The 16269-nt window shown below is 46.1% G+C and overlaps 1 protein-coding gene across 5 annotated transcripts; it reads left to right on the top strand.

Annotated features, from left to right (window-relative positions):
- The first annotated feature begins 120 nt into the window (after positions 1-120).
- Positions 121-15706, top strand: LOC144121897 (uncharacterized). Of its 5 annotated transcripts, none has more exons than XM_077655337.1 (9): positions 121-178; positions 256-341; positions 2461-2707; positions 4301-4387; positions 6908-7126; positions 7295-7356; positions 9960-10182; positions 12926-13032; positions 15350-15706. In XM_077655337.1, the coding sequence occupies exons 1-9, from the start codon at positions 172-174 to the stop codon at positions 15431-15433; spliced, it is 1122 nt and encodes a 373-aa protein (XP_077511463.1). In that variant the 5' UTR covers positions 121-171; the 3' UTR covers positions 15434-15706. The 5 variants fall into 5 exon arrangements, with proteins under 5 accessions (XP_077511463.1, XP_077511465.1, XP_077511464.1 ...); XM_077655339.1 differs by having other exon boundaries at positions 12906-13032; positions 15350-15445; XM_077655338.1 differs by lacking the exon at positions 12926-13032 and adding an exon at positions 10902-11018 and having other exon boundaries at positions 15350-15445.
- The last annotated feature ends 563 nt before the right edge of the window (positions 15707-16269 follow it).

The following is a 16269-nucleotide window of genomic DNA, read 5'->3' as shown; positions in this document are numbered from 1 at the left end:
CTGGAGAAGATAGGAGTTATATTCTTCAACATACGGACGTGCGGGATTTTGTTTCGCACGACATTGAAGACTATGACCCCAAGAAAGTCTACGATATTTTCGGGGGGGGGTGGGGGGTGGGGGGGAGACTCGAGTACCTGCGGAGGGTACTATGACGGGAAAATCATCCATATGACAGGTAGGTGCTCTTTTTCTCTGGGTTTTGGAATTGTTTTGTAGCGCCCGTAAATTCATAATGTGCACTGGAAACCGCAGATACGGAAGAAGAAATGGAGCAGTGGAGGAAGCGCAAGGAAGTACGCAAATGCGCTCGCAAGACGGACATACCTCCGAGGAAAAAGGTGCGAATAGCAATCGCTTTCAAGCGAATTTTCTGTAGCCTGTGGTGCTTGGTCATCAGAAACCCCGCCACCAGCAACTTGCATGCATCCTCGCCACGCCGGCCGCGTTTCAGTGGAGGTGAAATGCACGGAGCCCGTCGCGGTGGCTCGGTGGGCAGGGCGCTCGGCTGCTAATCCGGAGTACCCGAGTTCGAACCCGACCGCGGCGGCCGCGTTTCGATGGAGGCGAAATGCAGAATACTGCCGTGGGCTGTGCGATGTCAGTGCACGTTAAAGATCCCCAGGTGGTCGAAATATTCCGAGCCCTCCACTACGGCACCTCTTCCTTTCTTCTCATAGTCTCTCCTTTATCCTTTCCCCTACGGCGCGGTTCAGGTGTCGGCCATATGCGAGACAAATACTGCACCATTTCCTTTCCCCCAAAACAAATTTTCAATGCATGACTCCCTTCTACTGTGCAATGTCAGTGCAAGTTAAAGAACTCCATGTGCTCGAAATCAGTCGGGAGCCCTCCATCCTCGTTGCATATGTGAACATGATGTTAGCAAATTTTACGCTAAAACAAATGATGTCCATAAAGTACGAGTTCCTATGTATCGCATGCAGAGTGGAATGTGAACGTCTGCATGAGTTAAGAGAATTTCGCCCGTAGTAAAAATAGGAACAGGCTCTGCGTTCACATGTGTTTGCATTGCATGGCAGTATAGTTCACCACTCCAGTCATAGTGGTTTACCAAGATTGTTTTTAAAGTGCTGCTTTCAAGATAGCGTGTGCTGCTAATTGTGGGATAATTTGTTTCATGTCAGTAGTGATTACCTATGACCGGTGCAAGTAACTAGCGATTTTTGTATTATTTCTCGTCTTTGTCAACACAGTTTCAGACAAGGATGAATTGTTTTCAGTAAGGCTCGCTGTTGGGGCATGCGAAATGATTATTTAAAAAAAAATGCACGGCTGACAATAAATACTGTCATTGTTCTTATAGTGATTTGTCAATGGGTTATGCCACGAAAAACTTCATGTCTTGAATATCTACAGGGACTGTAGCACTGTCTTCAGTGCTATCAAGTTGAGCACATAAGGCGATGGCGATTTGAGTGTTGCTTCTAGGTGTAAGAAAGTGGGCCGTTCATTGGAGTGCTTTCTTTTTTATTTTAAATTACAAATCGAGAGTACCCAAATCGAATTTTACATTTTCAACAATGTCACGAGATGTCAGAAAAAGTTTGCAGTCGAAGTTATTACACAGAAGTGAAAAAAATTGGCGGTGGTTTAGATTTGGTTAAACCAGGAGTGACGCGATAGCTACAGCTGGCTCAGTAGAACTTGGGCATGTGACCAACCATGTGATCAGCCACGGCGCTGCCACGCTGAAGGCTCGAAATGCTACCGTAATGTAGCTGTCGCTACAAAACTGAGTCATATTTGGTAACATCTATATTCCATTACTCACAATTCAAACTGTATTTAATACCTCGTATAAATTCAGGTGACTTCTCCGGCATTGTTGAAACTGGTGTAGCAGAGGAGAAAAAGGGCAAAACTTATTTTGGGCTCGGAAATTTTGGTTGCGGATGGATGGAGCCCTTTGTTCAGGGCACCTGTGGCTGCTGCAGCGATCCTGGCATGGCCGTTCAGTTTTCGCTGCTCTTTCAGGCTCTTGATGGACAGCACTTCCTCCCATTGCTCTATTATAGAATTCTGTACTTTGGAAGTGCCACTTAAATTTTGGGAGCCTAGCGTAGTATGATATAAGGCCTCACGGGCGTAGCTATAGATCCTGTTGCATAGTCCTCCTGGACATTTCGAAAAGTCTAGAATGGTTATTATGTCCTGCCTATTGGGGATTGGCCCGTTGACATTAGGTACAGCTGTGTCAACAACTCTCAGGAGTAAAATTTGAAACGTATCCGGTTTGGTAAGCCGAACTTTACTTGCACTGAGTGCAGTGGCATTTTAAGTTTTTTCAGATTGTTGCAGTGGCAGTCATGCAAGCGGTGTCTTGCTATAACTGGGTCATTGTTTCCTGCTGAAATGCTGTAAATAAATTTGCCAGTGACATAGGTGAGCTTGCATTTGTTATTGTGTAACTTGATTTGCATTCTGATTTTCTTGTAGGCAAGACTAGAGGAGCAGGCGATAGGAGTGGCTAAGAAAAAAGCTGAGAGGGAATTGCTCAGTAGTCGAGTAGGAAACTCTCCTGAGGAGTCCAGGGTGGCCCACCTTGAGTCACTAGTGCGGGACCTAAAGGCAGAGCTGGAGAGATGCAAGGAAGTGATTGGAGATAAGGAGAAAGAAATGAGAAACCTTAGAAGCCTCAATGAAAGCCTCCAGAAGGCACTGTGCGCAAAAATTCTGCAAAATGGTATGTAAACAACCATACTCTACAGCTTCTTCCATGTGCAAACCGTTGTCAAAGCTAATCTACTTCAGTGAAGTCGAGTTAGACTTGCTGCTAGCCTTGTTGGTGCATTTTTGGGATAAAGTTAGCACTGCTTAAGAAGGGCGTTAGAAAGAAGTACAGGATATGGTTTTACTAACAGGTGATTTGTGGGCAAAAAAAATAAGGCTGCAGTATGAAATCTTGCAGACACATCAAACTGGGAAGACGAAAAGGAGCATATGGGAACATTCCATTTGCTTCAGTGGAAGTCTTGAAATACTAAACAGATTTCTGTACAAGGCTGACACAGCATTGTGTTGCCAAAAGTGCATTTTTTGTCACATAGTGCATTTCCTTTAGTTCTCGGGTTACATGGTTACGGTCTCCTTCGGCCATTTGTTCAGACTTTACCTTGGGATGGCAGTCATGACTCAGTACTATTCTTGATAATTCATGATCATGTAACCATTCGTTTAGGCACAGCCCTGGATGACCAACATAATAATACCATTAAGTACTGCTGGGCTAGTTTCTGTCATGAGAACTTATGTAAACATTTTATGAATGAAGGCAAGACAAAAGCAAGGGCAACTCTAGTGCATAGACTAGCATCTAGTACAAGGGGGATCAGAAAGTCTTTGCCCCTATTTTGTATCAAGCAAAATACAGCACATACAGGTAATTACAAATATATGTACTATTCTACCTAGGTACCTTGTACTATTTCTCCGCCCAGTCCCCACACCGCTCCAGACATTTGTCCAACCGAAGCACTGAATTTAAGATTCCCTTGTAGTAGCATTTGTCCGGCTGACTGTCGAACCACTGTCGGACTTCTGCCTTGACTTCATCGTTGCATGTGAATCACTGTCCTGCCAGTAACTTCTTCGGTGGACCGAAAATGTGGAAATCACTAGGGTCCAGACTTTATGGTGGGTGGTCCAGACTTTCCAAGTGAAATGACCAGAGCTTGTCGGCGGTTCTGATTGCCACATGTGGCCTTGCATTGTTATGGAGGATAACCGCATTCTTCACATCAAGAATTTTTGAGCGATTCCGCCCGATAACAGCCAGCAGATGGCGGGCTGTTCCAAGAAAAGTTCACCGATGAGAATGAATATGTTGACTCCGCATTTACAGCAGTCATTTGGATAAAAAAAATAGGGGCACAGACTTTCTGATTCTCCCTCATACTTTATTTTCATGCTTGCATACACTCTTATAATTATCATTCTGCAAGCAACATAATAAAATGTTAGCAGTACTGTATAGGCACGGTGAGGTGAAAACCCACATTTGGAATTCATCAGTGTCACATCAGTACTGTTATATGGGAATGACTCCCGAGTTTCAGGTGGCTCTTGATGAAGTTATGGTCAGCTGTGCATAGTTTGTTCTCACATGTATTTGATGTGTACAATGTTTGATATTGTGCATTTTCCTACAATTGACTTGTTAGTTACATCTGTTATGTACTGCTTGTAATTTAGGTTGAAGTTTTAATCTAGCATAAATTCATTCTGCTTGATGTACGTACTCTCTATCCAGTGTGCAAGTTTTTGGTTTTTTCTTTAGATCATTCACAGAATGAAAATGTGAGTGCTGCGATTGACAAGGTTTTCTGGGAAGGAGACAGTGCCACTCAGGCTGTCAACTCTGCAAGTAAGCATACATGCATGTTACCGTATTTACTCGAATCTAGGCCGGCCACGATTCTAAGCCGAGACCCGAAAGTTGAAGGCCACAGAAAAAAAAAACTTACCTCGATTGTAGGCCGGCCGAAAAAACAACACTGTTTATACCTCATTATCACAATTATTTTTATGACGCGACACGACTGTTCTTACGTCGCCGCGCACGTGAAAGTGCGTGGCGCGAAACGACTGCACCATGTGTCTGCGCATAGGCGACTTGGTGTAGAGAAAGGAACTCGAGTGAGACACAGCGGGAAGCATCGTGCCTGCATGCTCTGCCGAAGCATGATTGATGGCCCCGAGAGGGACCGTTAAAAAAAAAACCTGCCAAAGGAGCTTTGAGAGAAGAGGAGGAGGAGAGGCGGCGTTGGGCGAGGAGACATATGCAACGCCAGCCCGGGATCAGCCCCCGCTCATTCGTCATCATCATCGCTGACTTCTTTATCGCTGGCCTCCTCGAACAGTGCACTATCTTCACTGCCATCAAGTGCATTAGAGATGCAGCACTTGCGGAATGAGCGTGCAACCAAGCTTTCTGGGATGTCATCCCAGGCTGCAGCTATCCAAGTGGCTACAACTCCCAGTGAGGCGCGCTTTATTCGGCCTGTTGGTGTAAGCTCGCGCCGCTCTTCACTAAGCCAGTCCACGTAGTACTTGCGCAGCCGATCCTTGAAAGGCTTATTGAGGCACACATCAAGAGTGTTCAGGTGAATAGCCACCCGATTCTTGGCCGATCCCCCAGTGTGGGTATGTGCCATCTTTTGATAGGCTAACAACAACAACAACATCAAGAGGCTGCAGCTGGCCTGTCATGCCGCCGGGTATGATGGCGACGTCGGTACCGGCTTCGGAAAGCGCAGCTTTTACGCCGTCAGTGAGGTGTCCACGGTAAGAGTCCAGGACGAGGAGGGAACGTTTGGCCAAGAGGGCCCCTGGACGCCGCTGCCAAACCATTCTGATCCACTGCTCAACCATATCGCTCGCCATCCATCCATTTTCGTTGGCGCGGACGATCACATTTCTTGGAAACACTTCCCGAGCTGGTAGAGTCTTCCTCTTAAAAATTATATACGCCGGCAGCTTGTGGCCATCCGCCGTGCAGGCCAGCATTACAGTCATGCGCTGCTTTTCGTATCCGGCCGAGCGCACTTTCACTTCCTTGGCTCCTTTTTCGTTCACAGTGCACGCCACTGGCATGTCAAACCATACCGGCATCTGGTCAGCGTTTCCCATTTGTCCTACGGCGTAGCCGTGCTCCATCCTCTTCCTTATTACGAATCGCTGAAATGAGATCAGCTTCTCTTCGAAGTCGCCCGGCAGCTTTTGACAAATGGACGTGCGACGTCGGAGGCTGAAGCTAAAGCGCTTCATGAACTTCTGCAACCAGCCCCGGCTGGCTTTGAACAGTTCCCGGGGGACGCCTCGCTCTCTCGCCAGCTCTCTTGCTTTGGCTTGCAGCACTTCCGTGGTCACTGGAAGTGCCGCTGACCTCTGCGTCTCCACAAACTCGGCCAGAGCTACCTCCACTTCTGGATGGCGGCCTTTCTTGGGGCCCGTGAAAGCCGTTCTCGTTGCCGCGCAAGCAAAAATTTTGTTACGCTGCCCCCTCCAACGGCGAACATTCTTCTCATCCACGCCGAAGTCCTGCCCGGCTTGAAGATTTGACGACTGCTCTGCAGCGACTATAACTTTCCGCTTGAAGGCGGCACTATAATGGCACCGCCTGTTTGGTGCCATGGTGTTGGTGATAAAAACTACGCACGAAAACTTCACTGCTGCGAATGTGCTCACGCCACCGCACGAGAACAGAACAAGGCCAAAATGGCAGCCAGTGCTCATGTGTGCTTTGATCAGTATCGGCTACGGATAGCAACGGCTACGGATATCAACGGCTACAGTGCTGTCTTTCGTTGGCGTTTTGTGGGGGCGCCACCTGCGTGCTACATTTATTCGTATTTTACGAATACGAAACCTCGAAACGAAATCCTCGAATCTAAGCCGACATAAGAGTTCTACATCTCGTTTTTTTGAAAAAACTATCGGCCTAGATTCGAATAAATACGGTACCTCAGGCAAGCTTTAGCCTTCAATTCCTCTTGTAGTTCATTTGCAGATTGCAAATCATGATTCCTTGGAATTTGTACCCTGCGTTTGATTCTAAACTGCGAAGTTAATTTTGTGACCACATTTTTTTGGAACAAGCATCCAATAGGTGATTGTTCAATGGTGGTCAGAGTGAAAATGGACATTTTTCAAAACAATGTTTGTTTTTTTGATGGTTATGTCTGATATACCCAATGTAGGGCTGCACTGCTGAGCATTCAAGTGCTGCTTGTAACGGCTTGTTCCTAGTCAATCTGGCACTGTGCTTGCATAAATGTAGGAGATTTAATGTATGTCTAAATACCACTCACTAACGATCTAGTCCTGTCCTTGATACCACAGGAAACCTGTACCCTCCCTGTATCCCTGTACCCTCTTCTTCTAGTGCACAGTCATTCCCTCGGCACCATAGCTCCAGTATTGCCGCTTGATGTGGCCTCGCCACTTGCCGCACCGCCTGTTGCCCCTCCGCGGGCTGATGTTGCCCCTCCGCTGGCTGATGTCGTCCCTGCGCGGGCTGATGTCGCCCCTTTGCGGGCTGATGTCGCCCCTCCTCGGGCTGATGTAACTCCTGCTGTGCCACCAGCTCGGCCAATGTCAAAAGGTATTTATTTTGGCTGCTCTAGTGTACAGCGAACTTGCGTGCTTGGTGACTCTTCAGTGTTCTCCCAACAAAAACAGCCATTCCATGTCCCTTCAGCAGAGGCAGGCCTTGAGAGGATGCAGTGTATTTGCTTTCCATGAGGCAGACTTCTTTTTTGTTTTTGTGCAGCTCCTCGCAAGGCAGCCCAAGACCTTGACCTGACTGTTGGCACCACAAATGAGACTGAGGAGGTGAGCAGTACCGGGACGCTTGAACATTAATGATGGGCATATGCTACTGATGATAGCATATCTTCTGCACTGATTAAGAATCTGCAATCTGTACATGGCCGGTAATGTGATGTAACTAATGACATGGGAGTTTTTGCTCTTTTTTCTTTGTTTTGTAACTTGGCTTTTGTTTCTTAAAATTATGTGCTGGACCGATTGAATATTGATAGCACCTAATCATCAAAAAGTGCAGCTGCATACACCAAGGGGAATTATGGTTCGCTGTTTTGAAAAAAGACATTTTAGAATATCAGGCATGCCTTTTGTGCCACAGACAACTGTATGTCAGCTTCCCTGACTAAACTAGGCACCAAGCACTTTGAACCAAGGCTGGCATTTGCATTAGCATCTGCCATCTGGAGTGCACGAATGTTGGCACAAAAACATGCAGTTAAGAGGGTCCACCAGTGACAGTGTCCACAGGAAATACATGGGAACTTTCAGAACCTGTAGCGCATGTAAAAATGGCTTGATTTTCATGGGGTCTGTGGCAGCGTTTTCTTCTTTAGTGAATAGAGGAAATGTGGACAGGTATTATTTTTTAAGTTCCTTTTTATACAAATGAGAGTTAAATATTCCGAAAAATTGCAATTTTTGATGTGTCGGTCATCTCGTGAAAAAACAGCCAAGATCAGAATTTCATCTGCAGTATTTCCTCTCTTTTTCTTTATTTATTGTCAAGTTGCAATTTTAATCTATATCGAGCTTAGTGTTTGCGCTTTACAGGCTCTGTATGTTGTGTATGCATTTTCTGCGGGGATTTGAAATTCGTGCCAAACTTAACTAGCGGGACGTGGCTCCATCTGGCGTCAGAATATTTTGCCGCTACTACATTCTACCACCAACCTCTTGGTTGTCTGTGTTCGTGCGCGCAGGTTTTACTCAGAACTTCGACGGACTTGAGCTCTCTTTCCTTTTTTCTTGCTTGGGCTGTATTTGGAAGGGATTTCTGCTTTTCTTTTTTTGCTCAAGCTTGTGGTGCAAGGTGCCAAAACACAGGAAGGGGGCTCCCTATTCAGGACATGTGGAAGAACAGCTTTGTTCCTTGCCCAGCGCAGGGCGCAGTAACCCAGGGGGCAATACAAGTCAAGAATGCACCTGCAAATATTCCTCATAGGTGGCCCTTGAGCCGATAGTGGCACTTACGTGAACCCAACAGGGCCTGGTTGTCGAGTTGTCGGGCCGAAAACTGGTACTGGGTTCATGTAAACGCGTGCTGTGGAGTATGAGCCTTATAAAATTGTTATCATGAGTTCGTGCTGTGAAGACGCACTGATAATTTGTTGCGAAAGAGTAATGGCAACATAACGTGGCATACTTTTTTTGGCAACGGTAACACGTTACCTTTTTGTAGCTAATGTAGGGTGGTAATGCGTTCCTTTTTTTAGCGTAACAAGTGACATATTTGGTTACTTTGTTTCGGTAACGCCTACAACGCCTTCGTAACGCCTTTGGTTGCCTGTAAAGCAGCTTTGCTCTCACTTGAATCAGCCACTTTGTGCAGGCTGCGGTTCTGTAATTGCGGAGTGCTTGTCTCTTATTTAGTACGTGCTCATGCAGCCACATGCCTATGAGTTTGCATAATCAGCGTGCAAAGTGTGATGCAAGAGCATGGTCTCTCATTTTTTCTGCTCAGTAACAAGCAGATATGGTTTGAGGTACGCTGAAAATTAGCTGAGTAGCTCCACATGCAATCACCATCATATCTCATTTGGCTCATTCAAGAAAGCAATTAAGCCTCCGTTCTGCTCAGGAAAAAATTTTAATAGTGTTCCCAAGGGTTAGTCTGTCTCGCTCGGTTTGAAATTTTGCCTCAGTGCCTCTTAATCATCGCGAACTTAGCTGCAAAGAGAATGCAAGATTTCACTGAAGTTAGAATTGCTACACATATATTCTGTGAAGAAATAGGGACACAAAATTTTTAACTCCATATTTGTTTTTTTAGATGGTGTGTAGGACGTCAGTAAAAATGGTGACCATGTGGAGCTTGCCCACATGCAGTAAATTATTATTTGTTGAATTTGTCTCCCACTCCTCCCTTTAGGGGAGTTTCTTGCTTCATTCTTGAGCTCATCTCAATTATAGTGCCGTGCTGAAGTGAATTCAGAGAAGCTTGGAAAGCTTCCTCTTATATAGAAATCCCTATGAACGATTTTGGTTCCTATACCACCATCACACGGACAATTGCAATCTTGATGAGTTGATCGGGATCAAATTGAGTGCTGATCCGGTGCTGCTACATGGCCTATTCAATTGCGCCTGACCATGCTCAATCCCAAGCTGCTTCTCGAACCGCAATTTAACCATTTTTTAGCGCGCTTACCTTTCCGCACAGGAAACAATTAAGTTCAAACCTAAACCGGAGTGCGCAGAAATATGTGGTTCAGATGCTCTAAAATCTAAAAATATTGCAACGAATACTGTGAATGAAGACAGACTGAATGAATTCTCTAGGCAGCATGTGTTTTCTGGGCATTTCTGCTTCGTGTCCTGTGCAAGCTCTGTGCTGTTGGCCTCTGCGCCGTGCCTAAGGTGCACCAATAAATCATGTTTCTTTTTTTCAGGTAAACGTTGGTCATGGCGAATACATTGACCCAGGGACTTGGGAGCGGCTGTTAACAGCAAACAATGACTCAGCCTTTTGTAAGCAACTAGCAGTCCGCTTGTGGGGCAACACAGTATTGTCGGAGAGGAGCGTGACGGAGACACTTTCGAACAATGCAATTTCTAAAGGTGCGACGAAAGTATTCCCTCCGCTCTCCCCTGCCAAGGTAGCTTCAATGGCAGGTGAGTGGAAAACACTTGGTTATTGCTTGGTTAATAACATTTTCTAACAGCTGCAATGTTTCGTGCTCATGCATTTTTTCTCTAACATATTTGTATCGTACAGAAAAGCCTCGTTGATGTTATGTAACTGGGACTGCAGAAAAGATTCGAAATAACGAAGTTTGAATTATTCACATTGTACTGTATATCAGTTAACCTAGAATTGCTACCTTTGAATAGGAGTTGTACATTTAAGTTTTTATTTTGTGAGACTGCCGGGCTTTTCACAAACCTAGGAATTCATTGCAAAGACTGCCCCTCAAAAACTTGTGCACCTGTTTGGCAGACGTATATCACTGACTAATCATGAAAGAGCAGTTAGTCCCCGATATAATCAAGACAGCGAGGCTGCACGATCATTGTGTCAGCACGCCATCTGTTGAGTTAACAAATAAAAAATTTGACACGTTAAAATGTGACTACAAACCTCTATGATTACAAACCTTAGGTTGTCATTTTAAAAGGCTTGAATGATATGGTTCTGGCACGTGTTTTGAAGCTGTGAAGAAGTTATCAGAAGCAGTGTTTCTTTGAAGTGAAAATGAGTTGTAAGTTGGCGCTTGTCTCTTGTCCCGTTGTTCTGCGCTGTTTCGTCACATATCAGTAACCAGCATGCCCAAGCTGCTGTCCTGGCTTTTCTCTGATCTGCCGCATATTCTTTTTGTGCCATGTCTCTGCAGACTCTTTCTGGCATTTTTTGAAGCTTAAAGGCTGCCTTGGTGATGAGATGCTAAAACGCCACAAGCGCCTACCTCGTTACTTGGCTCAAAAGTGCTCGGACTTACGCCGCTAATCGAGTAAGTGAGCTAATATTTTCTTTCATCATCATCATTAGTCTTATTACATCCACTGCAGGGCAAAGAGCTCTCCCATATCTCCGTTAACCTTGTCGTGTGCCAGCTGTCGTGTGCCCACCTCACTTTCTGCCGCACCCTGCTACACTTACCTTCTCTTGGAATCCATTCCATTAATCTTAAGAACCATCGGTTATATTGCCTTCCCCCATTTCGTCCTCTTGATTTTAACTAGGACGTCATTAAACGGAAGCTGAAAAACGCTGTGGTTGGGAAGAAAGGAACTTGAAAATCATGTGTGTATATTTTTTCCCGATTCTATCTGCAAACGGAGCTGCAATGGCTTCTCATAACCCGCCGCCGGCACGCCCTCGTCGCTTCCGGAAGCGCGGGGGGGGGGAGGTACGGCAGAGAGGGAGAACTGGCACAAGTGACGCTATTCACGAAGAGTCGGCCGGCTGTCCGGCTGCGCTTGCTTCGCTGCGGCCCGCGGTTTGGCGAACCACAGACCACCGTAATCTTCTGCCAGTGCCGTTTACTTTCTCTCGTTCGGGCTTTCCATGTAATGCTTGAAGCCTGTGTATTAACCAGTTTTGACATGGTACTTCTTTCGAACAGCGCTCAGCACACAGCGTGGTAGAATCCGTCGCTTCTCCCCCAGCCTCCTCCACGTTAACCAGACAATCTGGTTATACGCAGCATGCCGAAACTGCCTGCACAATATATGTGCATCAATATTTCTCTTTTCGTTATATTACTTTCTTACCTGTATGTAAACTCTTTGCCTTTTCCAGCTGGTTCACATCCATGTTGAGCTAAGGCCACTTCCAGCATTGTCTTTCAGGCACACAGTCTTGAACTATTTTGAGCTCGTTACGCACTGTGTGCCTTTTGGCTTTTTCCTGATTGCTTGCACTTGGTGGCAGCACAAGCAATTCTCTTAATCCTTCAGCAGTGCACAGCACATGCAGCTGCACCTAACTGAACAATGAGAACCGATTATTTAAGCCTAGCATACTTGAGCAAAGCAAACATTTGCATTCATGAGCGCTTGGTCATGGCTGACAATTGACAATGGCACCAGAATTCAGACAAATTTGTCCTTGAGCCAAAACGGCAAAGTTGTCGAGCCGCGGTACGCATATATCTCTGTCACAAGCAATCGTGCCGGTTATCTCGATACGCAACAGCAGCAACTATATCTCGCAGCACACCAGTTTTGATGAGCAGCACTGCGAGCTCCGAAACGCAGCCATAATTATTGTTCAAAAGCGAATTCAGCATGCAAAAAAAAAACAATGTACGTGGGTAAGAAGTTTCATGGTTTAACAGTAGCCCGAAAATGCGACAGAAGGAAAGAGCACATGGGAGCTTCCTCCTGGTCACCTCATCTCTTCGCGCTGCAGTACAGCCTTACACCCACTCCAACTCGTCTAGTTTGGCAATTATTTGTTGTTCTAAAAGGCCTTCGGGAGTAATTAGGCAAGTAACTATAAATAAATGAACAAACAAATGCTTTACCTCGCACGACTCGTGTAAGCTTGTCGGTGATCTGAATTAGATCATGTTTACAGGCGTTACAAGAAGTTGGTGGCCCGACTTTTATGCAGCAGTGGTACACCGAAACGTTTCAACGCAATTTGCTTTTTTTTTATTGCCACTTCACCTACATAAAAGATATGCACACGCATGCACCTACGCAAAGAATACGTATCAGTCAAGATTTGGTTTTCGTGTTACCCTGGTAGGACGTGAAAGGCCCATACTGGGTTAACGAAATTTCCGGCTTGCAGGCGCCGTTATGCGGTCGCTTCTCTATTTCTTAGCTTTTTATCAGGCGGTGGCACCAGTTTTCTGTTTAGTCTGTAGTTCTCAATGATTTCGGAATAGGTTTGCGCATGCTCGTCCAGGTTACAGTCCGGCGGTTCCACAGTTACCCGGAAGCAGAGGATATGGGGGTGCACCGACTACCCCAGAGTCGGCGAAGATATTAATAGCAGGCCTGCATGCCGGGGCGGTGAGTAGTAAGGGGTCTCTATTTCTCGTGGAAATAAAAGCTTTCATCCACCCATCCATCCAGTCGATATTTCCAACACGTGGAAACGTTGCGACTTGACTTTCGCTCCCGGCGCACTCCGCGGCGTCGTTGGTTCCGCTGTTTTCTAAAGCTGCTGATGGCTTGAACATGTATGACGAAAGTACAAACTGTTCAACACTGCTTGAATTAGCCATAATTTCCACAACGTAGTTCTTAAAAGCTAAGTGAAGCAAGGCGCTGCGCCGCAACGCCGTCAGTGCCGGCTGGAGATCCCCGTGGATGACGGCACGACGGTCCAGGCCAATCGCGGGCAAGAGCAGCGTTCGCTCGGCGCCCTGAGGCGGTGGGGCGCGTTTTCTTTTAAAAAAACAACTTTTTGCATTTATTTCCGCTCTTTTTCAATGAAAAATTTTTTTGCAGCGGACTAAAAGCCATGAAATGACGTAGAGAAGTCATTTTTTCGAAAAGTGCTTCAGCTTCTCTTTCACCCGCTTTGGTTCTCTGACCCACTCTGCCCTCTTCCTGTTTCAACGCTACACCTATCATGTTCCTTTTCATAGCTTGCTCCGTAGTCCTCAATTTTATTAGGTTGAACTCTTTGTTATCCTCAGCATTTCTGCCCCATAGGTGAGTACCGGTAAGATACAGTTGAACCCATTTATAATGCCCGTAGATATAACAAATGCTCGCGTATTACGAACGGATGCGTTGCTACCGTCAAATTACACATAAAGTCCGTAGCGATTCGTCGCAGATACAACGAACAATTTTGGCCGCACCACTCTATTATAGTAAATGAGAAGGCCTCGACACCTCTTGAAGTTGAAGAGGTCATGCTTCCAGCAAGCACAGAGATCAAGGAGCGTTTTTACCCTTCTCGACACTGCCCTGGAAAGAACACATCGACCCAAAAATCCAAAAGGTGGCATTGAAACAGTAACCTACCAAGCCTGCACCGATGGCGTATGAGGGCAGTCATTGCCTGTGTGTTTGCCAGCTTGGCAAAGCATCCTAAGTGGAAGAAGCGCGGTGCATGTGAGACGGGCATCGTCGAAAGCAGATATAATGACCTTGGCCGTAGATCAACTAGCAGCAGCAATTTGAGAATTTTGAAAGCCAGAATGGCCACGTAGTATGCATCGCCTGCGCAGTCGGCTCCATCTTTTTGTGCTGCTACCACATGCAGGCAGCGTAATACAGCGGACAGTGCAGCTGATGCACTCTGCCGTGAGCGCTGTGCTACTATTTTCCTGGGCATGAGCCGAGGAACAACAGATGATGTTCGAAACACTACATTTTGTAATGTAAAGCTGCCAGATGTTTCCTCGGATGACGATGTTCCTACGCACCACGAAATCACAGAGGCGCATGCTCTGACTAAGACATTGAACACCAAGTGCGAGCACTCGCCTACTGCCAGGAATCTATTTATGTGGCTGACCTGCCTCCAGCTGCAGTGGACACTTCAACCTTCAGTTAAATCCCAACTGTAACTTTGATAGTTGGCAGCAAGGGTCTTGTCAAGGATTTAGTGACACCTTAGAAACCTGGAAGGAGCCATGACACAAGTAGGCACGCATAAAGCAGAATTATGAGAAATAAATGCCACTTTGGTTTCCTTAGTATTTTTGGCTGTTATACGGAGAGTCCACTTACTACGAGCGTCAGATGTAACGAACGGAATTTGTGTGATGTCAGATTCGTTATAAGCGGGCTCTACTACAACTGCTTTATACTTTTCTCTTAGGGGATATTGGTAAACTACCATTTCATTCATGATCTGCGAGAACCTTCCAAATGCGCTCCACCCCATTCTTAATATAGTTATTTCGCTCTTGTGAATCAGATCTGCGGTCACTACCTGCCCTAAGTATTCCTTTACCACTTCCAGCACCTCGCTGCTAATTGTAAAGTGCTTTTCCGTTCCGAGACTGTTGAGCATTACTTAGTCTAGTTTTCTGCATAGTAATTTTTAGACCCACTGTTCGAATCTGATTGTCTAACTCATTGATCATGCTTTGCAGCTCGTCTCCTGAGTGACTGATCTGAGGGTTCAGCTCTCTTTTGTTAATGGTAAACCTCGAACGCAATCTTTCACTGCAGGAAACCAGACTTACAGGGTAACACAGTTGGGCCAGTGTGATGCATATCATTTTGCTTTGAAAAGTGCAGTTTTCTTCTGCATCTGGTTTTGTGGTGGCTCATTTATTGTGCCTTTTGCATCCAGTTTTAGAATGTGTGGGAGAAATGTGGTGTTGGGCATGAATACGAGCTTTCTTGCTTATTTTTTTCTCAGGACTGCCTGGAGGGAGGCAGTTGTCAGGTGAACCACATCGTGCACCTTAGGACAGCATCGAGAACGGCATTTTTCGGCCAATAAATATGATTGTGCTCAAGTAAGGTGTTTTCGTATCTGTTCTGGAGTGCACATATAGAGCCGACCAGTCAGCTGCTCAATAACTGGGCAATGACTGCAGTACAGCAAAAGCTCGTTAATTCAAAGTCGTTGGGACCACGCATATTATTCGAATTAACTGACCACAGCAAAAATATGGAGACGGGCGAAAAATTCTGTGGCGGGAATGCGCTACCGCAATACTGGGCGAACTTTGTGTTTACCACTGCTGCATTTTGTTTTGTAGCTCCCCGCGGGATGGCATGGCACGCATGTGCAACTCAAAGCAACAAATGTGTAACGATGCCATCACAAAGACAGCAACCTGAAGCCAATTGAAATAAAAAAGTGAAAAAATGAATGTGGATTAACTCAATTAATCCAAGGTATACAAAGTGAAAGCTGTCAGCTTTCACTGTGCTCATTGGCCTTGGCATTGACAGTGTTCCAGACGCTGATGACTTTGAGAAAAGGAAGGGCACATAACTGGCTCCCTGGGTCAGTGGACACCTCAGTCGTGCTTTGAGGTTCATGGCGGTGGTGATAGATGTGGGCTGCATGCATTAGCGCTGACAACCTTGTGGCAGACACGCAGCACTGCAGCAATAGGCAGCAGCATTCATTGGGTGACCAACCGCTCACGATCAACTATAAAATGCTACCTGCAGGGTGGGCGCGTTGCCTATCCAGTGTATGGAACGCACTCGTTACAGATTCCAAGCTGTGTCTGCTTGCCCCGCCGCGGTGGCTCAGTGGTTAGGGCGCTCGACTACTGATGCGGAGTTCCCGGGTTCGAACCCGACCGCGGCGGCTGCGTTTTT

This window comes from Amblyomma americanum, chromosome 2, assembly GCF_052857255.1.
Source record: "Amblyomma americanum isolate KBUSLIRL-KWMA chromosome 2, ASM5285725v1, whole genome shotgun sequence".
In the NCBI taxonomy this organism is placed as follows: domain Eukaryota; kingdom Metazoa; phylum Arthropoda; class Arachnida; order Ixodida; family Ixodidae; genus Amblyomma; species Amblyomma americanum.
Note: the sequence above shows the minus strand (reverse complement) of the source record. Positions and strands in the feature narration are given on the sequence as shown.

Coding starts and splice junctions, on each gene's coding strand:
- LOC144121897 (XM_077655336.1), top strand. Junction 7,357..9,959: donor CCACAAATGAGACTGAGGAG/GTGAGCAGTACC, acceptor TCTTTTTTTCAG/GTAAACGTTGGTCATGGCGA. Junction 10,183..12,925: donor CAAGGTAGCTTCAATGGCAG/GTGAGTGGAAAA, acceptor ATGCTCGTCCAG/GTTACAGTCCGGCGGTTCCA.